The sequence below is a fragment of the Orcinus orca genome, chromosome 16 (genome assembly GCF_937001465.1).
Source record: "Orcinus orca chromosome 16, mOrcOrc1.1, whole genome shotgun sequence".
NCBI lineage: Eukaryota > Metazoa > Chordata > Mammalia > Artiodactyla > Delphinidae > Orcinus > Orcinus orca.
The window spans coordinates 50,114,510-50,136,413 of record NC_064574.1 but is presented as its reverse complement, the minus strand read 5'-3'; the positions used below and the strand labels follow the sequence as shown (position 1 = coordinate 50,136,413).

Sequence of the window (21,904 nt, the reverse complement as noted above, 5' to 3'; positions counted from 1 at the left end):
AATGGGGTGAGGCTTCACGGGCATGCACATCCACACAAGCCCCTCAGCTGCAGCTTCAGGACGGGACATAAGTCATTTCCTGCAACCTAACAAGAGGTCACCGTAAGGGGAGCCTCGGGAGGTGGTCCATCAGCCCCACAAAGAACAGAGTTGTGCACATCCATCCGAGCAGGGTTTTCCTGGGCTGAGCACCAGTTGACACAACATGCCTTGAAGCCCTGGAAAGACCATCAGCGCCGCCAGGCACTGCAGCTCGAGACAGGCTCCGAGACGCTGCTTCCTACCTGTTGCCCAAGCCAACCGCGGGCCTGGCCTGTGCGGCGTGAGTTCTCGTTATTCGTTCCCGCTGATAGAGGTGACTTGACGGCCCCAAACTGTCGCCACACGGGCCGGGGGGGCAGGGTGGCCACCCCACATTGGTGTGATTGGAACTGGAATTCAGGCCGTCCCACGCTGGGGCTTCACAGCTGTGCGGCAGTTCTGTGCGTTGGCATCCTGGGGCCAGACCGAAGCAGCGAGGAGCTGCCAGTTCCTCACAGGAGAGGGCAGACCAGGCCCAGATGCACTCCTTCCTTTTCCGTCCTCAGAGCAAAGAGTGGAGACTCTCTCACCTGCAGGAAATGGTAGATGGTGTAGATGTTCAAGTCACTGTGGTTAAGCCCTTTAATTATGCTTTAAAGATAAAGGTTTTCACTTTTGGACTTCCCTGGTGGCACACTGGTTAAGAATCCACCTGCCAATGCAGGGGACACGGGTTTGAACCCTGGTCTGGGAAGATCCCACATGCCGCAGAGCAACTAAGCCCGTGTGCCACAACTAGTGAGCCTGTGCTCTAGAGTCCCAGAGCCACAACTACTGAAGCCCGCGCGCCTAGAGCCTGTGCTCCACAACAAGAGAAGTCACCGCAATGAGAAGCCCTCGCGCTGCAATGAAGAGTAGCCCCCACTCACCGCAACTAGAGAAAGCCGGCGCACAGCAACGAAGACCCAACAAGCCAAAAAATAAATAAGTAAACAAACAAAAAACCATTTAAAAAAATTTTTTTCACTTTTATCTCAATCTGTTTTTGTAGCTGAGTTCATACTGGCCGAAGTTTTCAGCTGGACCATGTTAAACACCTGTCGTGGAAGCCAGAGCCCTTGGCTCCTGGTCCCTGTGCTTATTCCATGGGGAGTGGGCGGGGATGTTCCACACGGGCGTCCTCAATGGTTCCAGCCCGTGCTGGGCCTGAGAACCGTGCTCACTCGATGGCTGACATTCTGGAAACTGAGCCAGTATCCGTGCTACTGGGAGTTCTCATACCTGGACAACGCCAAGGGGATATCAGTTGAGTCAGTCTGACCCCCGGGAAGTCGAAGAATGAAACCTGTCTCTTTTCTGCACCTCCCTCCCTGCAGCCTGGCCCCCGGGGGTGTGTACACGTGGCCGTCGGGTGGCAGTGGCTGGCATCTCCCTCTTCCCATAGGAGCCTTGCTTGGTGTGAGGGCTGCCTCACAGGGGTGTCCTGGGCCCACGGGGAGAGTGGCAGTGAGAAGAGGTGGTGCCCGGATGTTCAGAGTCATCAAACAAGGGAAGTAGGAACCTGTCCTGCTGCTAAATGTCTGGCAGTGAGGGGAACCCATCCTGCTGCTGGATGTCGGGAGTGGGTAAACCGGTCCGGCTGCTGGATGTCTAGGTGGGTGGGGAAGGCTGTCCTGCTACTGGATGTCTGGAGCGGGGGTGGGGGGACCCGTCCTGCTGCTGGATGTCTGGGGGTGGTGGGGGTAACTGTCTCCTGGACGGCTGCTTCCACTTGCATTAACTAGGCTGTTAGCGTGGCTTTTGTTTTCCTGTATATTCTCTCTACAGTTCTTCCAATGTCTTTTACTACCTTTCTCCTGATACTAAATTGTTTTTATTTTATTGCTTCACATTTTGAGTTAAGAACTTAATTCCCTAAGATGACATGATACTATACATAGAGAATCCTAAAGACGCTACCAGAAAACTACTAGAGCTAATCAATGAATATGGTAAAGTAGCAGGATACAAAATTAATGCACAGAAATCTCTTGCATTCCTATACACTAATGATGAAAAACCTGAAAGAGAAATTAAGGAAACACTCCCATTTACCATTGCAACAAAAAGAATAAAATACCTAGGAATAAACCTACCTAAGGAGACAAAAGACCTGTATGCAGAAAACTGTAAGACACTGATGAAAGAAATTAAAGATGATACAAATAGATGGAGAGATATACCATGTTCTTGGATTGGAAGAATCAACATTGTGAAAATGACTCTACTACCCAAAGCAATCTACAGATTCAATGCAATACCTAACAAACTACCACTGGCATTTTTCACAGAACTAGAACAAAAAATTTCACAATTTGTGTGGAAACACAAAAGACCCCGAATAGCCAAAGCAATCTTGAGAACGAAAAAAGGAGCTGGAGGAATCAGGCTCCCTGACTTCAGACTATACTACAAAGCTACGGTAATCAAGACAGTATGGTACTGGCACAAAAACAGAAATATCGATCAATGGAACAGGATAGGAAGCCCAGAGATAAACCCATGCACATATGGTCACCTTATTTTTGATAAAGGAGGCAAGAATATACAACAGAGAAAAGACAGCCTCTTCAATAAGTGGTGCTGGGAAAACGGGACAGGTACATGTAAAAGAATGAAATTAGAACACTCCCTAACACCATACACAAAAATAAACTCAAAATGGATTAAAGACCTAAATGTAAGGCCAGACACTATAAAACTCATAGAGGAAAACATAGGCGGAACAGTATGACATAAATCACAGCAAGATTCTTTTGACCCACCTCCTAGAGAAATGGAAATAAAAACAAAAATAAACAAATGGGACCTAATGAAACGTCAAAGCTTTTGCACAGCAAAGACAGACCCTCAGAAAAGACAAAAGACACGAAAAGACAACCCTCAGAATGGGAGAAAATATTTGCAAATGAAGCAACAGACAAAGGATTCATCTCCAAAATTTACAAGCAGCTCATGCAGCTCAATATAAAAAAAAAAAAAAACCCAGTCCAAAAATGGGCAGAAGACCTAAATAGACATTTCTCCAAAGAAGATATACAGACTGCCAACAAACACATGAAAGGATGCTCAACATCACTAATCATTAGAGAAATGCAAATCAGAACTACAATGAGGTATCACCTCACGCCAGTCAGAATGGCCATCATCAAAAAATCTACAAACAATAAATGCTGGAGAGGGTGTGGAGAAAAGGGAACCCTCTTGCACTGTTGGTGGGAATGTAAATTGATACAGCCACTATGGAGAACAGTATGGAGGTTCCTTAAAAAACTAAATATAGAACTACCATACAACCCAGCAATCCCACTACTGGGCATATACCCTGAGAAAACCATAATTCAAAAAGAGTCATGTACCACAATGTTCATTGCAGCTCTATTTACAATAGCCAGGACATGGAAGCAACCTAAGTGCTCATCCACAGATGAATGGACACAGAAGATGTGGCACATATATACAATGGAATATTACTCAGCCATAAAAAGGAACAAAATTGAGTTATTTGTAGTGAGGTGGATGGACCTAGAGTCTGTCATACAGAGTGAAGTAAGTCAGAAAGAGAAAAACAAATACCGTATGCTAACACATATATATGGAATCTAAAGGAAAAAAATGGTTCTGAAGAACCTAGGGGCAGGACAGGAATAAAGATGCAGACGTAGAGAATGGACTTGAGGACATGGGGATGGGGAAGGGTAAGCTGGGACGAAGTGAGAGAGTGGCATGGACATATATACACTACCAAATGTAAAATAGATAGCTAGTGGGAAGCAGCTGCATAGCACAGGGAGATCAGCTCGGTACTTTGTGACCACCTAGAGGGGTGGGATAGGAAGGGTGGGAGGGAGATGCAAGAGGGAGGAGATATGGGGATATACGTATATGTATAGCTGATTCACTTTGTTATAAAGCAGAAACTAACACACCATAGTAAAGCAGTTATACTCCAATAAAGATGTTTTTAAAAAAAGAAAACTTAATACTGTAACTTTTCATTGAGCAGAATTGCAGCTAAAATCAGCAGTTTTCATTGAGATTTGCATCTTGGCTATGGCTGGGGCAGGTCATTTTCACTTTTTTTTTTTTTGGCTGCTCCATGCAGCTTGTGGGATTTTAGCTCCCCAACCAGGGACTGAACCCAGGCCCTCAGCAGTGAAAGCACCAAGTCCTAACCACTGGACCACCAGGGAATTCCTTGGAGCAGGTTGTTTTTATGTGAAATGGAGGGGATGCAACATAAAAGGAGGCTCTGGAGAACCTGGGCATGAAGAGGAGCCTCTGGGCCCTCAGAGGCGGCAGGAGGATGTGCTTTCCTGTCCGTACCTGGGCAACCGCCATGTAACCCGCAGGCTGCAGACAGCGGCCTCAAGTCCCTTCTCTCTATTCAGAAGGGGCTCGGTTGCTAACCACCTGTGCTGCCCACAGCTCTGTGCTCACACCTGCTGCACACCCCATGGGGCCCCGATGCTCCTTGTGTGCAGACTGTCCCTGTCTTGTTAACACAAAAAAAAGCTATATCTAAGATGGAGAAAATAGAGGCCCACAGGACCTACCGTTTCAGGATCAGAATTCAGCAGGGCCGGGAGCCACAGCCATGCTGTGATTGAAGGACACCATGAGAAAACACTGTCTTCACCTAACTGGCAGTTTTGTCTGAGATCCTGCCGTAAAGTCACCTGGAATATTATGAAAGCTTCGGGCCAATAAATTTGACAACATAAGTGAAATGGAGAAATTCCTTGACAAGTGCAGCTTACCAAAACTGAGACAGAAGGAAACAGGAAATCGAAAGGGCTCCATATCTGGTAAATAAATTGAATCTGTAATCAAAAACCATTCCAGAAAGAAAGTAGGCACAGTGAAATCAAACATTTGAAATAAAACATTTGAAACACCAGTGAAATCAAACATTTAAAGAGGAAATAATAGCAATCCTACACAAACTCTTGGAAAATAGCAGAGGCAGGGACACTTCCCAAATTGTTTTCTGTGACCAGCATAAGAGTGATACCAAAACCTGATGAGGACAGGACAAAAAGGAAAATAGAAACCAGTGTCCCTCACAAAGACACAGAAACCCTTAGCAAAATATTGGCAAACCAAACTCGGCAATAAAAGAGGCATGGTTTATCTCAGGAATGCAAGATTGGTTTAATATTTGAAAATCAACTAATGAAATTCACTATACAACAGAATAAAACTGAAGAATGATTTTTTTCTCCTCAACAGATGTAAAAAGTACACGATACAATGCAGTACCCACTCAAGGCGTGTTAGACGGGGCTTCCTCAGTGGTGATAGAATGAGAGCATTCATGTGTGATTAGAAACAGGCCTGTTGTCTGTTTTTGCTGCTGCTCTTCATCACTGTATTGGAAGTCCTAGTGCAATAAAACAAGAAAAAGAAAGCCATAAAGATTCCCAAAAAAGAAATGAAACTTATTCACAGACATGGTTGTACATGTACAAAACCCAGTGGAATCTTAAAAAGCAACTACTAAAGTGAATACATTAATTTAGCAAGGTTGCAGGATACAAGGTCAATGTGAAAAATAAACTGTACATCATATACTATTACAAAGTCATTAGAGGGGACTTCCCTGGTGACGCAGTGGTTAAGAATCCACCTGCCAATGCAGGGGACACGGGTTCGAGCCCTGGTCTGGGAAGATCCCGCATGCCACAGAGCAACTAAGCCAGCGTGCCACAACTACTGAGCCTGCTCTCTAGAGCCCGCGAGCCACAACTACTGAGCCCATGTGCCACAACTACTGAAGCCCGCATGCCTAGAGCCTGCGCAGCAACGGAGAGTAGCCCCTGCTCGCCACAGGTAGAGAAGGCCCGTGCACAGCAACAAAGACCCAACACAGCCATAAATAAATAAATAAATAAATACGTCGTTTTTCACCCAGGTTTATATGTAGACTCAAGGTAATTCCTGTAAAATTCCCAGTGGGCTTTTTGGGAAAAGTGACATGTTGATTCTAAAACTTACATAGAAATAAAAAGAAATTTGAAAAAGAACAAAGTTGGAGGACTTATACTTCCTGATTTTAGAGCTTAATTTAAAACTGAAGTATGGGGACTTCCCTGGTGGTCCAGTGGATAAAACTCCGTGCTCCCAATGCAGGGGGCCCTGGTTCAATCCCTGGTCAGGGAACTAGATCCCACATGCTACAACTAAGGAGCCTGTGTGCCTTAACTAAGGATCTGGCGAGCCACAACTGAAGAGCCCACCTGCCACAAGTAAGACCTGTGCAACCAAATAAATATTAAAAATAAGTAAATAAAACTGGGCTTCCCTGGTGGCGCAGTGGTTGAGAGTCCGCCTGCCGATGCAGGGGACACGGGTTTGTGCCCCGGTCCAGGAAGATCCCACATGCCACAGAGCGGCTAGGCCCGTGAGCCATGGCTGCTGAGCCTGCGCACAGCCCGGAGCCTGTGCTCCACAACGGGAGAGGCCACAACAGTGAGAGGCCCGCGTACCACAAAAAAATAAATAAATGAATGAATGAATGAAACTGAAGTATGGTATTGATCTAAACTGGAAAAATAGATCAGTAGAAGAGAAGAGAGTCCAGAGATAGTCCCACACCTCTGCTGTCAGCTGATATTCACCCAAGGTACCAAGTCAAGTCAATGGGAAAATGAAAATCATTTTTTATAAATAGTGCTAAAATAATTGGAAATCTGTATAGAAGAGTAAAATGAGCTTTGAGTGCTCTTTCATCTGTACCAAACTCTAATTTGAAGTAAATCATGGACCTAAACATAAAAGCAAAACCAAAAAGTTCTTAGAAGAAAACATAAAAGAATATCTCCCAGAAACAGACCCACACAGATGCAGTTGATTTATTTTCAACCAAGGCAATAAGCCAAATCAGTGGGGCAAGAAAAAATAATTTTTTTAACAAACATAAAAGGTAGAATCATAAAATTTTTTGAAGATAGCATAGACAGTTACCTTAGGGTACACAGAGATTTCTTGGACAGGGCACAAAAAGCACTAACCATTAAAGAAAAATATTGATAAATTATACTTCACTGATATTAAATTTCTCCATCTTCAAAATACACCATTACGAAAATGAATAGGCAAGCCCCGCCTGGGAAACACCTGCAGTGTACAAGTCCAGCTGAAATCTAACATTCGGAACCTGCAGATCACAGTAGGAAGGTGGGTGCAGGACCTGAACATACTTCACCCTCGAAGGGGTGGGAACGGCGACGAGGACGTGAAAACTGTGCAGCGGCATTTTGCACCCAGGAGGGGCTGGGTGTAAAGCACTAGCAGCGCCCCAGGTCGGAGGGTCTGTGGGCCATGGGATTCCTGGTGGGAGCGTCACTTGGCTCGTAGGGGGTGCGGTGGTGCAGCCTTGCTCAGCAGCTGTAGGCCGGTTTCCTACAAGGCAAGACATGGCCCCGCCTGTGAGCCCACCTTCCGCTGCCGGGAAAGAAAACCTGTCCACACATGTCTACAGCAGCCCTGCTCATCATGACCGCAGACCTAGGCACCAGCCCAGTGTCCATCGATGGATGGGCAGCCTGGGCAGCCTGTGGTGCATCCACACAAGGGACAGCGCTCAGCTGGGAGAGGGAACCAACCCCCCGAGGCAGTGATGCAGACAGACCCAAAGTCCCTGGAGGAGCTCGGCCAGCCTGAGCCCAGGGCCACGGGCCACCAGCCCCTATGAGTGTGAAACCCTGGGGGCAGGCGGAGGCGGAGGTGGCCCCCTGGCCAGTGCGTGTGGAATTGCCTGGAAAGTGGTCACGAAGAATGTTCTGTGGGATGGAAACCTGTGTCGTGTTTTGGGTGGATTCCTGATTGTGTACAATTGTCAGACACATTGAACTGGACATTTCTGTTTCATGTGAATTGTAGCTCAACCCTTTGACTTAAGAATCCGTGTGAGTTTGCTTTTTCACGCAAGGATCCCTGTGAGATGCAACCCCATTAAAGCCACAGACCTTGGAGATTAGGGGGTCACAGCTTACTGCAGCCCTTGGGCCTCACCCCAGAACCTGCCATCGGGAGTGAGCCACGCCCCTTTCCATCCAGACGGCACACATTTCAGCCTGAGCTTGCTGGCAGCGATTCCAGGTGTGGTGACGGCCCTCTGTGTCCTCCTCCGAGCAACGCTGTCACTGCTGTAGCATCTGCGCTGGGCCCACAGCTCCCGCTTCCCTCGCTGGCTGGAGAAGGAGGATTCCTGGAACCCAGCAAGTCTGCACTTGGGTCTGTGCACTTTCTCTGGAGGCTGGAGGCCCAGGACTGCTCTGAGTGGGTGAAGCAGGTCATCTGAAGCAGTTTCCGCGTTGCCGTTTGGGGTCCCAGAGATGCTCCGGCCCCACAGTGGCAGCAGCGGCGCTGAAAGGTGAGCGAGCGAGACAAGACACCAGACCCGTTAGTAAATAAGAGCAGGAGCTCGGTAGGAAAGAGCCTTCAGGTCGGGGCCTCTCTGGGAGTCAGTTCCTACAGTAAAATCTTATTAACATAATGAAATAAACGTTGGAATGTGACTCACCCCCAAGACCAAGTCAAGCGGGTATCACTGCCACTTCCTTGACGAGCCTGCCGGGTCCTGGGATCACCACTCCAAAATGAGAGCGGTTATTCTAATTTGCTTTATTGCATCAGTGTGGGCTGCTCTGTCCTCCTTCCCATGGTGCCGTCGGTGGAGGCGTCCTGGGAACCTCTGGGGAGCGCCGTCCACGGGCTCTGACCTCTGCCCAGCTGCACGCCCCTCACATCAGCCCCCTGCCCAGTGGCTCAGTGCCCTCTTTGTGCTGTCTCTCTGCCACTTGTCTCAAACCAGCCTCGGCGGGAGGACGGTCATACCCAGCCCTGCAGTAGCTGTGAGGACCCGAGACTGTCCCCTCCACCCGCTCCACAGACCCTGCAGGTCTGGGCAGTTTTCACAAGCTCTCAGGGTTCAGGGAGGGGGCACAACAAGACCCCCCACCAACAGCATCCACGATTTCTCTCTCTCCCTGCACATTCGGCTCAGAGGTTCCCCTGTAGCTGATGCAGTGCCTGCTATCTGCGTAGATGCACTGCACTGGTAAATTCAGAGGGTGGATTTCCATCTAATCATACCCTGGAGTCTGAAAGTGTAGACACTGCCCCAGACCTGGAGAGAAGGGGCTAGGTGGAAACCCTGTGTAGTCTGGGGCCCCTTCAGATGTGGAGACAGGTCAGTCCCGAGAGACCCCAGGCCAGCCTGTGCACACTCAGGTGAGATCTGGGCGCTAAGCCATGAGCCTCACTCTGCGGTCGTCCACCTGCTCACAGAGCATGTGGGGTCCCGTGGGTCCAGCTCAGCTCCCAGGGGAGATGCAGAGTGCTGCCGGGTCTGAGCAGAACCGAGGCGTCCCGACCCCCACCCCCCGTGGCTGTGAGCACGTCCCAGACCAGCAGGCCTGCTCCAGGGAGGGAACAGCCCCTCTTCCCGTACCTACAAACCCAGGTTGATGATGCTTCTCCTTTGTGGGAAAGGAGCAGGTGTAGGACTGATCACCCGTGTCTGCAGATGGAGAAAAGGATTTCCAGAGAGACAGACTCTGACGGTGAGAGAACGGGGTGCAGTGTACGTGCAAAATGGGGGCACTGCCGAGGGAGCTCTCGGTGCTGGCTCGGACCCGAGGGCTGTCTCCCCTCCCCCAGCTGCAGGCCTGGGAGCCCCCCACCCAGTTAGGTGTGATGGGACTTGTGCAGCGTCACAGAAATTGATGTTCTTTCTGTGGCAAAGGCCTTGCTTTTTCCCATTTCCAAATGGGAGATTTTACGGAGCATGTTCTTGGAGCCGTGAGCTTTAGAGAGAAGCCCCTGTTCATCCCCCGGGCACCTGCCCCCACCCGCTGCCCATACGGCCTGAGGTCTCCTCGGTCGCCCCAGAGTATTCTAGCATCCTGGCACTCACCCTTTCCCCAGGGAGAGCAGAGGTTGTATGGACAGCTGGAGGTCACTCGGTGTGTTACTGGTCTGTCTGTGCCATTTTTTTGGAATTAATTTTGGGCTGAAAAAGGCTCAAAGAAGGCTTTGTTCCTTTGACACTTACTCTGGAAGAAAAAAAAATCCGTGGAAAATCTGACATCTGCATTGTAGAGAGAAATCAATAGATGGGGAGGAATATAATTATCCTCCACTCCCAAAAGAATGTTTCAGATTTTTAAGTGTCTCATACCAGCTTAGAATTTGAATGACATTTTAATTATTTTGTTTTTTTTCTTCTTTGCCTGGTTTGAATCTCCAAAGAGTGCCTCTTGGATTCCAAGGGATGTAGGGAGCAGAGCCTGCACTCACGGGGAGTGAAGTGTGACAGTGGCTGTGTTTTCCAGCCGAACGAGCAGGCACGTTGCCACAGAAACCAGCGGTTCATCCGCGCCGGCAGGACACGATAGGCTTTCTGTTTCTGTACAGATGCGACCGTGTATGGCAGAGTTCACACTGGAAGTTGTCTCCGGCACTTCTGTGATCTAAGCAAACCCAGTTTCCAGAGACTTGACTAACCGCCTCTCAAGGTGACTAGTTCTGTGAGTCTGTAGACAGAGCAGGCGGGTCCTCGGAGTGCGGCTCCACGTCCGCTACACAAGCTCCCCTGACATGGGATTGGCCCCACTGCAGGGCGCCAGGCCCCAGAGAGGTGGGTGCGGAACAGCCACCGGGTGTGAACGGCACCCAGGACAGCTGAGTATTGTGCCCTCTGTGGGACATATTTGTAAACTCTCTGCTGGGCCGCACAGCTAGCTCATGCCTGGCCCATGTGCTCGGCCAGGACACGGTCACTCAATCTCACTGTGGAAGCTGCCAGCATGGCCGCCACGTGGGCTCTGGCTTCCTTGTTGTTTCTTGTCCCTGCTCCTTCGGGTGTCGCTGCGTCTGTGCCACCCACAGGGGCCCAGGCCAGGTGTCAGCTGCCCCCTCGGCCCATCCTGTGGGCTCCACGGTCCAGGCAAGTCCAGGGTGGGCAGTCTTACACCCTGGGCAGCCATCCTGCCTTGCTGGCAGTGTGGCCGTCAGAGGACCTGTCGTCTCACACTGTCCTGCCCCCGGCTTAGAGCCCTCAACTGCCCCAAAGTTCTTCCCCTATGGGAAGGTCAGTTTTATGTGCGAGTCTGGCTGGGCTGCCACCCCAGGTATTCAACCAAACCCCAGTTCGACGTGGCTGCCAGGCTGTTTTGCAGACGTGATTGAAGTCCATGGTGGGTTGGCTCCAGTGAGGAAGGGTGCCCGGGACAGGCTGGGCAGGTGCGAGGATGGGCTGAGGAGACTCGCCCCCGAGCAGCTGCAGCTGCAGAGACCACCAGCCAAGAGAGCCAGGCCGCCATCCAGGCTGCTTTCTTGGCGACACAGTTTCTCACCTTCCAGACCAGCTGTCATGTGAGACAGACGTTAGGGCTGAATCTGTGCATCCAGCAACAGTTTTACTCCCGTTGGTGAGCAGTTTGCTTCTGACCGTGAAGGGATCGCGTGGAGCTGTGATTCCCAAGGGCAAGTGAACGGGGGAGTGCGGCAGGCAGTGAGCTGACTGTCCTCCTGGCCACTGTGGACCGGCCATGCTGGCCACTGCCCGGCAGGGAGACTGGCAGGGCTGCCGACAAGCCCGCCCACAGGCTTCACAGCGGAGGCCCTCTCTCCACAGCCACTGTCCCGGTGGACTGGGCAGCACAGGAGTTCCCTGGAGCCCCTCCTGAGCCTGAGCACCGGGGTCTCCCACGTGCTGTGGCCTGAGCACTGGGGTCTCCCATGTGCTGTGGCCTGAGTACCGGGTTCTCCCTTGTACTGTGGCCTAAGCACAGGGTCTCCTGCATGCTGTGGTGGGTGGATATTCTCACTGAGGCCACCAGAGCTCCTGAATCATCATCACCTTAGCAGTTGGGACATCGTCCCTCCCACGTCTTCCTTGGCGTCTAAGTCAGGTTGTGCTCATATGCTTTGCGAATTTGCCCTTTTCTAAAGCCTCACAGGTGCATTACTATGGTGATGCTCAGAGTCTAAAAGCTGGGTTTTAAAGAAACACAGGAGGAACTGATTTTATAAAAAGGAAAGAGTGGGATTTCCCTGGTGGTGCAGTGATTAAGAATCCGCCTGCCAATGCAGGGGGACACGGGTTCGAGCCCTGGTCCAGGAAGATCCCACATGCCACGGAGCAACTAAGCCCGTGCACCACAGCTACTGAGCCTGCGCTCTAGAGCCCGCAAGCCACAGCTACTGAGCCCACATGCCACAACTACTGAAGCCCACGCACCTAGAGCCTGTTCTCCGCAACAAGAGAAGCCGCTACAATGAGAAGCCCGCGCACCACAATGAAGAGTAGCCCCTGCTCGCCACAACTAGAGAAAGCCCACTCACAGCAACAAAGGCCCAACACAGCCAAAAATAAATAATCAATTTTTTTTTAAAGCGTTTCTTTTTCCCTGTGTTTGCTACTTTTAGTCCTCAGAAACCCTAAACATGTCTTTCCTGGACTTCGTTAAGATTTTCCCTTTCATGTCGCTTCAGGCATCACATGAGGTCCGTCACTCCCACAGGTCCATCCGGAGGTGGCTCACATTCCTCTCTGTCTCCTCGGCAGGGCCTGATCAAGATCCGGGGGGACCAGTGCTGGCGGAACCTCACCTGCATGGACTTCCACTACGAGGTGAGCGGTGCGGCGATGTGGGGGCACAGGTGCAGGCTGGGATCGTTTCCCTGTGAATCACCCCGAGGGTGTTTGGCGGCGTGGTGTCAGCTCATCCACATTTGCCCTGCGTGCCTGTCACTACCTGTTTTCCTCACGTGGGGCCCTGCGTTCCTGCTGGGTCTGGGGCACCACCTGTCAAGCAGGATGTCTTCCTCGTTTCCTTCCCCGGGGCAGCGGGCAGCAGTCTCCTCCCTCCTGGGATCTCACTTGGGCTCCTGGAGAGGCCCTGCGGGAAGGAGGGCCCCTTGCAGACACTTCTCTCCTACCTGTGTCCTAAACCCGCCGGGAGCCGGAGCGAGGAGGCCAACGCTGCACCCCGACAACTGCCTCAACCACCCCGTCACATCAGCACCAGGGAGCCCTGCCCCTTGCCTGCCTCATCCACTTGCCTGTGTCGGCCACTTCTGGGTCAAGGGTGGAGGTCTGGGGACTCAGCCCAGCAGAAATCCCAGGAGGGGCAAAACAAGGGCCAAAGGTCTCATGGGCAGGAGACCCCACCCATCCCTGGCCACTGGGGTCCCAACCCACTGGTGCCTGGCTCTTCCGCCTGGGCGTCTCCAGGACTGGGGGTCGGTGGGGGGGCAGGGGGACGAACAGGAGAGCCTTCAGGAGTGCTTCAGCTCTGAGTCTGCGTTCCCTGCTGGCTGCCAGCCAGGCCCTCTCAGCCCCAGCGGGCGAAGAAGGTCCCCCCGTGGGTGGGGAACCTCAGCTGGTCTGTGAAGGGGTGGGAACAGAGAAGGAAGGTCTAGCTGGCTCGCCTCCCACCTGGAACGGCTGGTGGGCATGCAGTGGATGCAGTGGGCACACATCCCGCCTGCCTCTGGCGGGGGGCAGTGCAGGGGATCCCAGGCTCCCCTTTCCCTCTGTCTGGTGGGCGTAACCTGTGTTGATGAGAGGCAACGTCGGGGGCAGGCGGGGGTGGCTCCCCTTGAGGCCTCGCTCCCCCCAGCTGCCTGTGGCTGTAGGTAACGTGGGGCCTTCAGCCCTGAAGAGCGTGCAGGGTCACATGTCCCTCTGCTGCCCGAGGCTGGGCCGCCTCCTGAGCTGGGTCCTGAGATGTGGCAGAGGGGCTGCTCCTGTGCTCCGTCACCGTTCCCAGTGCTGCCCACGGTGTGGCCCATCCACAGCACGCACCTGTCCAGGGGCCACGGCGCCTTCCGGCAGCCTCGCTCTCACGTGCACACATCCACATACACTCGCATACACATGCGTGTACACACCGTATCCAGGAAACGCTCTGTTGTTTAAAAAAGCTGAAACATTTGGAACTGATTTGATGCTGCCTTTTTGTGTTGTTAGTGAAATTGCTGCTAACCACCAGAATATCTCCAGTTTTAGGACTATGGTGGTTTCATTCCACTCAGGCGTTAACCGTCATGTGGTGAATCTGGCGTCAGGAAACGCAGGCCTTTGAGCAGAAAGGGCCCCGACAGTTCTGCTCCCCCAACCCCGTGTCTCCCCAGGGCCCTGCCCCCACTGAGCCCCCCACCCCCCAGCCCTGCACGCCCTTCCCCAAAGGGGCTGCCTCTCTGTGTCTGATCCGCCCTCCACGTTCACAAGGGGGGAACCTCTGCAGCCAAGACAGAGTGAGAAAACAGTTAAACGCAGTTTTATGAGCCAGGCCAGCAGGAATGCGGGGCAGGGAGACAGCAATGCCCAGACCGGGTTTCTAACACCCGTCTCCACCTAGAGGGACCAGGCTCCTGGAGAAGCGGCTGCCCCCGGGCTGGAGCAGGAAGGGGCTCAGGTGACCCTGAGCATCTTTAGAGCCGGATAACAGGGAGACGCTCAGGGTGGTTACAGCCCAGCGAGTACGACAGCCCATGTGTCCACACCCACGTGGGTGCGAGTGGAGAGGAGTGACCCTGTCCTCACAGCAGACGCGGCGCCCTTCACGGACTCACTCTCCACAGACGGCAGAGGCACAGTTAGCCTTATGGTGGGTGCTGCGGGTCCACCGGGTCTGGGGCTGCCGCGGCCTGGTGTCCCACCCCAGCCAGCTCAGCATGGAGGGCCACCTGCACACAGTACCCATCACCGATGCTGGATGTCCACACCGGGGCCACCCCAACCCCACACAGTGTCAGCACAGCTGGCCCTTTTGAGCATGGACGGCCGCGTGAGCGGGGAGGACAGGGCCTGTGGTTGGAGGCGCAGGGCCCATCAGCTGGGCCCTAGGCGGCCAGCACCACGGCTGAGTCAACACGTGGGCCTCGGGGACCTGCTATGCCCTCCCACCCCGCACACGTGTGGAGGCTGTTCCCAGGAACACACACGTGGGGCCAGGACCCGCTCCCCCAGCCTCCACTGTCCTCCAAGAGGAAATCCACCATGTGTGAGCATCCTACGGTCCTGCCTCTGCACCTGTGCCCTGTCCCCTCGCGGGGGGCATGCTGGTGCCCATGCTGCTCAGGGCTCTGACCACAGACTCTTCCCCAGCATCTGAGCTCCTGCGTTACCAGGGCCCTCAGGGTCCCCTTGAAGGGGTCAGTGTCAGAATTACAGGAAGCCAGGTGAATAGAGAAGGTCGGGACCCATGGCCCCCCACCATTCCCCATCCTGGTGACGTGTGAGCTGCTGGAGGGTGGGCCACGCCGCCGGTCTTCCCTGCACCTCTCCCGGCCAGGGCGGCCCCATGCACCCCACTTCCCCAAAAGGCCACCAGCGGGCACCACAGAGCAGGGCCAGGGAGGGCAGGTCCCCACCTCCAGGCACAGCTCACGGGCCTCCTTTCATCCCACAGACGCAGCCGGTGCCCAACCCCATGGCCTACTTCCTGCACCACTCCCCATGGTGGTTCCACCGCTTCGAGACCCTCAGCAACCACTTCCTGGAGCTCGTGGTGCCCTTCTTCGTCTTCCTCGGACGGCAGATGTGCATCCTCCATGGGGCCCTACAGATCCTGTTCCAGGTGAGCAGCCGCTTGTCAGTTCCCAAGGAAAACCTGAAATTTTCACGTCCTGTTCACCTCGTTTATGGAGGTTTGACCTACAGCGTATTCGTTGCTCTGCTAGTTTTGCCTCCATCTTTCTGTTCCTCGGTGTCCAGGGGCCCGTGTGCTGTGCCGCCCCAGATGACGGGTGCGGCAGCAGCAGGAGTGGGGCATCCCACACCTGGGGGAGCCACCTGTGGCTTGCTTGGTTGGTTGTTTATTGTGGCCATATCTACCAAGTTCTCTTGTTTCTTCTTTACTAGGAAGTTCTATGGGTTTTGTTTGGGGTACTTTTAGTCATGAATGGGTGTCGAAGTTTAGCAAATGGTTTTTTCTCCACCAGTTGTGAGAAGATCACTTTTTTGCCCTTAATTTGTTAGCATGAATTACATTACCACTGCTAAAATGGAACCAATTTTACCTTGCTAGGATAAATCAACTCAGTCGTGCTGTGTATACTGTAACATGTTAGTGGGTATAACTTGGTACCATTTTGTTTGGGTTTTTCATGTTGTCAGTGAGTGAAGTTTGTGGTTTTCCATCCACACTGGCCTTGTCTGATTCTGCTCCAGGTTTTACTCTCACCCTCGTAGACAAGACAGAGTTGGTTCTCCTACATCACTGCCTGGCCCAGGGGGAGGGGGGGTGGTCTTTGTGGACACTGACAACCCTTTTGTGGCTGCCAGACAGGCAGAGTCTCTGTTTTTTTCTGGAGGCAGTTGTGTTTTGTTTTGTTTAATATTTATTTATTTGTTTATTTTGGCTGTACCAGGTCTTAGTTGCAGCATGCGGGATCTTTTAGTTGCGGCATGCAGGCTTCTAAGTCACGGCATGCGGACTTCTTAGTTGTGGCTTGCGGACTCTTAGTTGTGGCATGCGGACTCTTAGTTGTGGCACGCGGACTTCTTAGTTGCGGCTTGCAGACTCTTAGTTGCGGCTTGCGGACTTAGTTGCGGCATGCATGCAGGATCTAGTTCCCCGACCAGGGATCGAACCCGGGCCCCATGCATTGGGAGTGCAGAGTCTTACCCACTGGACCACCAGAGAAGTCCCTGGAGGCAATTTTAATGGCAGACATTTTCCTGGGAATTTGTCCATTTCATCAGTTTTCAAATGTGTTGGCCAAGGATCAAGTCATAGTAATCTCCTGTTTTGCAGAGTCTGGATTTGTGTCCTGTTCTTCGGTGTTGCCTCTGTGACAGCACGGAGCAGGATTCTTTTTCCAAAGAGGCTCATGCTCTTTAAGTATCACGTATCTCAGCTGGTACATTTGCATTTTATTTCCACATCTTTGTGTATTCTTTTTGCACTTTTTAAAAAGCTTTCTTTTGAGGTTTTTCTCGTTCCATTAGTCCCCCTTTCCTAATTAGCAAGTTATACACTCTGTTTCTTTCAGGTAAGTACACAGTTAACTAACTGAAAGTCTAAATTTAATCCCCGTCCTTGCCGCCCTTAGGGCCCTGTGGCCTCGAAATGCTTTGATTGTCTCCCCCTACCTGCTCACCTGCTTTTTTTTTTTTTTTGCGGTACGCGGGCCTCTCACTGTTGTGGCCTCTCCCGTTGCGGAGCACAGGCTCTGGACGCACAGGCTCAGCAGCCATGGCTCACGGGCCCAGCCGCTCCATGGCATGTGGGATCTTCCCAGACCAGGGCACGAACCCGTGTCTCCTGCAACGGCAGGCAAACTCTCAACCACTGCGCCACCAGGGAAGCCCTGCTCGCCTGCTTTTGCTGCCAGTATTTTAAGTTGTATTTTGTTTTGTTTTTAATTAATAGACTTTTAAAGAACAATTTTAGATTCACAGAAAAACTGAGCAGAGAGAGTATAGAGTTCCCATATCCACCACCACCCCCACAGTTTCCCCATCAGGAACATCTTGCATTGGTTAGTGTGATACATTTATTACAACTAAGGAACCAATATTGATACTTTATTGTTAACTAAAGTCCACAGCTTACATTGGGGTTCACTCTTGGTGTTGTGCATTCTATGGGTTTGGACAAATGTAAAATTACATGTATCCATCATAATATCATACAGACTCATTTCACTACCCTAAAAATCCTCTGTGCTCCCTGGATTCATCCTTTTCCCGCCCCTAACCCCTGGCAACCACTGATCCTTTCACTGTCTCCATAGTTTTGCCTTTTCCAGAATGTCATATAGTTGGAATCATCCAGGATATAGCCTTTTCAGACTGGCTTTTTTCCTTAGTAATATGCATTTGAGGTTCCTCGTGTCGTTCCGTGGGTTGAGAGAGCGTTTTTTATTGCTGAATGATATTCCACTGTCTGGATGCACCACAGTTTATCCGTAAACTATCTGGACTTGGCTGGAGGGCAAAATCCTGGCTGGTGGGTGACCCTTGCTCCCAACAGTCTCCAGTGAGGGACACCCCCAGGAGGCCATGAGTGCTCTGCACTGTCCCTTCCCTGTGCATACTTCAGCCCAGTGGCTCCATCATCCTGAGCTGCAGGAGGAAGCTCCAAACAGAGGCTCAAGCATCCTTGTGAGCGTCCACTAGCATGGACACTGCCTCATGCTGGACCTTCCTCCATTGTCAAAGGATGCCCAGCCATAGGCTCCCACCTTCCTCTGCTGATGGAGAACATGGGTCCAGTCCCCAAGGCAACTTGGAGGACCTGCCTGGCACACAGTCTCAGCAGGAATCTGGGTCTGCTTAGGCTGTGTGGTCACCACGGTGACCAAGAATCACTCTCAAGGCTGCAGTGCGTTAATTAGTTGCTGCTTCAGCCACTTTTACAAGCCTGGGACCACTGGGACCCTTTCAGGCCTGTAAACTCTACTGAGCCTATAGGGACCCTCCAGACATCCCTCAGGCTGTACTGACCACCTACCACTTTCTGTCCAAATAATCTGAAGCCCACCTTTGGCAAGCAGTGAAGAAAAGCAAATTGTCATATCACTTAAAAAACACATTTGAAGGAAGTTTGATTTACTAGTCCAGGTGAAAGGGTTCAGCTACTTGAAAATAGGATTTGGGAAGATATTTACATTGACCTTTGACCCAGCAGCGTTGAAATGTTCTTGTTTATTCACTTGGCATGAGTCTCATGGTGCTTCAGGATGAGGACCCGCTAACTGGACCCAGCCCAGCTGAGTCTGTGTCCCAGCCTGGGGCACCGGCGCCTCCACCATGGGGGACTGTGCAGACCCGGGGCAGGTGGGGGGGACTCAGGTATAGACGGCTCCCAGCAGCTCAGGCCACATGACTGAGTCTCCACCTGATTCTGGGTCTGGTGCCCGGGTGGACAGCGGTGGCACAGGGACACTGGGCGGGGTAGGGCCAGAACAGGACCTTGAAAGGCCTTGCTGCCAACCTGCGGCCCTGGACGTTATTCCCAAAGGCAGGCCATGCACTCGCCTTCTGTCCCCCAAGGCCTTGGGAGCCTCAGTCCAGGTGTGTCCCGAGCATCATCCTCCCCCACCCACACCATGCCCAGGACAAGGTGGGACATGGCCCAGGGCTGTGGCTCTTCTCTGAGGCCTGGTCTGATGCCCCCCAGGGGCCGGACCTCAGCTGTCCAGAGCAAAGAAGACAAATGGCCCCCTGGCCCAGCTGCACGTGTCCAGCCTCGCAGGCAGCGTGGGGCATGCAGGGCAGTCTCATGGGGGCGCGTGGCCCTCTGCAGGCCACAGTGCTGGCCACCCCTGGACTTGAACGTTGCTCCCGTCTCCGCGCCCGTGATCCCGAGGGTCCCTGGTTCTGTTTGTTTCCGTTCGTTCCCCGGGAGAGGGTTGAGGATGTGAGCACACACGCACCTCCTCCCACTCTCAGTTTGCACAGCTGTTCCGGAAGGTTCTGCAAGGCCTCCAGAGACAGCCTGTTGTCTACTTGGAGAGGCGCACCACCCCCGCCTCAGACCCCCACTCTAATGCCAAGGAGAGATGCTGGAGGGGCAGTGCTCGGCTTCCACTGTAGGCCAGGCTGGACCTCCCATCCTGGCGTGGAGCGGGCACTCACCAGGCTAGTGGCTCCTAGTCAGTGCAAAGACGCATCTCAGATCCCAGACTCTCCTCCCCAACCTCCCACCATGTCCTGCTCTTTCTAATCTCTGTAACGTCGGCCACAGACCAGGGGACATCACTGTGGGGAACATCACTACGGCTTTGGGCGCAGAGAGCTGCCCCCACCAGCCCCTGAGTGATCCACCCGGAGCTGGGGTCACAGCATAACTGTCCTGGGGCTCCTGGCTGCAGAACATCATCTGCGAGCACACATGTCCTCTGCTAGGCCCTGGGACCCCAGAGCCCAACAGGGGAGTCCCAGACACCTAGCCCCTTCCTTCAGGGGCGTCTCCTGGGCCCGGGGTCCCACTTCCCAACTCGTCTTCCCACCCGGCCCCCACCGTGGGGTCACAGCCAGTGTGTGCCAGACAAGCGCACGAAGACGGCATTATGAATCCTCAGGCCTCCTGCTGCTTTATTAGAAACAGGGTTCCATCTCCAAAACTGCTCTGGTGAACCCTAGTCTCTGAGTCAGAGCCCCCTAGCTGGTCTCAGGGTGGAGTGACTGGGGAGGGGTGTCTTTGGGCCCCAATGGACCAGGGTGGTGGAGGGAAGCCGGGCATCACTCAGAGGTCATAAGGACCCCACGGCCACTTGGTGGCCTTTAGACAAAGGCTCCTGAGTTCTCACCGGGATAGAGAATCCTGTTGTGCCAGAGAGAGAATCCTGTTGTACCAGAACAATCCGGGTCATGGCGTGTGGACCAGGCATCAGGGGCTTCAGCCCCATCCCAATGTGAGCTCTTCCTGCCACATGCAGGGGTCAGGGCCGCTCGGGTGGCCGTGCCAGGAGGATGCGTCCTCAGCTCGAAAGTGGGGGAGCCCAAGCCAGGAGCTAGAGAACAGTGCCAAGGGCATCCTGGCTAGACGCTGACCCGCAGTGGGGGCAGCTCATGAGCCTGGCCCTCCTGTAGCTGTTTGGAGAAATGATTTTCCCTGGGGCTGGCCCCACGCTGCTCCTGCACCTGAATCTGCAGCCAGGGCTGAAGGTCACGGGGTTACTGGGCAAAAGGCTGAGGCCGCACCAGCACAACCTCCTCAGGAAGCAGAACTCAAAGCCCCCGCCCGCCAAAGTCATCGTGCCAAGTGGACAGCATCGCGCCCGACCTCAGAAGGTTGACTCAGGCTGTGCCGTGTCCTCGCTCACGTGGCCCCAGGGCTACAGGGTGATGGTCTCTCTCCGGTGCTCACACGCGGGGCGGGGGCAGGTGCTGCTTTTTCCAGTTTTCCTTTACAGAGGTGGGGACGCTGCCCTCTCAGGAAGGCACAGGTGTCTGAGCTGACTGCGCAGCCCTGACAGTGCTGAGCCGCTGGGCTCCTCCCCTGGGGCTCTTCCTCGGCCCCCAGTGGCCCCATCAGGTCTGCCGCCCCGTTCGCTGTGGGTGGGTAGGCGGGATTGTGGTCCACCAGGGGTGGCCTGGGCGTCTGTCCCTCCAGGAGGGCTTGGACTACAGCCAGCAGGACGACAGGGTCCCAAACCAATGCCAGGGGAAGGATGTGCAGCATCACCGCTGTGGGAGCCACGCTGGCCGAGGCCTTGCACCCGCACCCCTGGGGTGTGGCCCTCACGGGTCCAGAGGCACCAAGAGTCTCCCCAATGGCACTCATTTTGAATGGAAAATAACTATGGTTTGGAACAGAAACAAGGGAAGGAAAGGACCCCCACGGGTCCCTGCTGGTCACGTGTGGGGTCTTCCCTCCACGAGAGCATGTGCCCAGCCACAACCACGTATTCTCACTCACTGTTAAATCTTTGCAGCCATCATTCCAACAATTGCAACCACAACATGTGACTTTTCATTTAAACAGCTGGTTGTCTGTGTTTAAAAATCGCCCACGGGCTTACAATGTCCAGCCCCCTGCCCTCCTGTGTGTGCAACCTGGTTATTTTTCTTCTGCCTGAGGGATGTTTCGTTTGGTTTTTTTTAATATTTCTTAGCAGAAGCTGCTGGTGGATGTCTTCCCTTCAGCTGTCCATGGTCTCTGCCCACAGCATCTCTGCTGGGGAGTCTGCAGGACCCTTAGCCCCACTCCTCTGTCTGCGACTTTTCCCCTCTGACTGCTTCTACGATTTTTCCCTTTTTCACAGTTTTTCAGCAATTTGGTTTGATGTGCCTTAGGTGTGGCTTTCTTTGAGTTTATCCTCTTTGAGATTTCTTAGGCTTCTGTGACCTGTGCATTTATAGTTCTCTTCAATG

General features: G+C 53.0%; 1 protein-coding gene across 3 annotated transcripts in view; it reads left to right on the top strand.

The window, feature by feature from the left end:
* LMF1 (lipase maturation factor 1) overlaps positions 1–21,904 on the top strand; it is a 94,119-nt gene that overhangs the window by 58,109 nt on the left and 14,106 nt on the right. Inside the window, exons 4-6 of one of the 3 annotated variants that reach the window (XM_049698860.1) lie at positions 12,638–12,703; positions 14,626–14,684; positions 15,489–15,656. In XM_049698860.1, the coding sequence (XP_049554817.1) occupies positions 12,638–12,703; positions 14,626–14,684; positions 15,489–15,656 (293 nt within the window). Of the gene's footprint in view, positions 1–12,593; positions 12,704–14,625; positions 14,685–15,488; positions 15,657–21,904 lie in introns of all 3 variants that reach the window. The other 2 variants (XM_033429265.2, XM_033429266.2) reach the window with 2 other exon arrangements.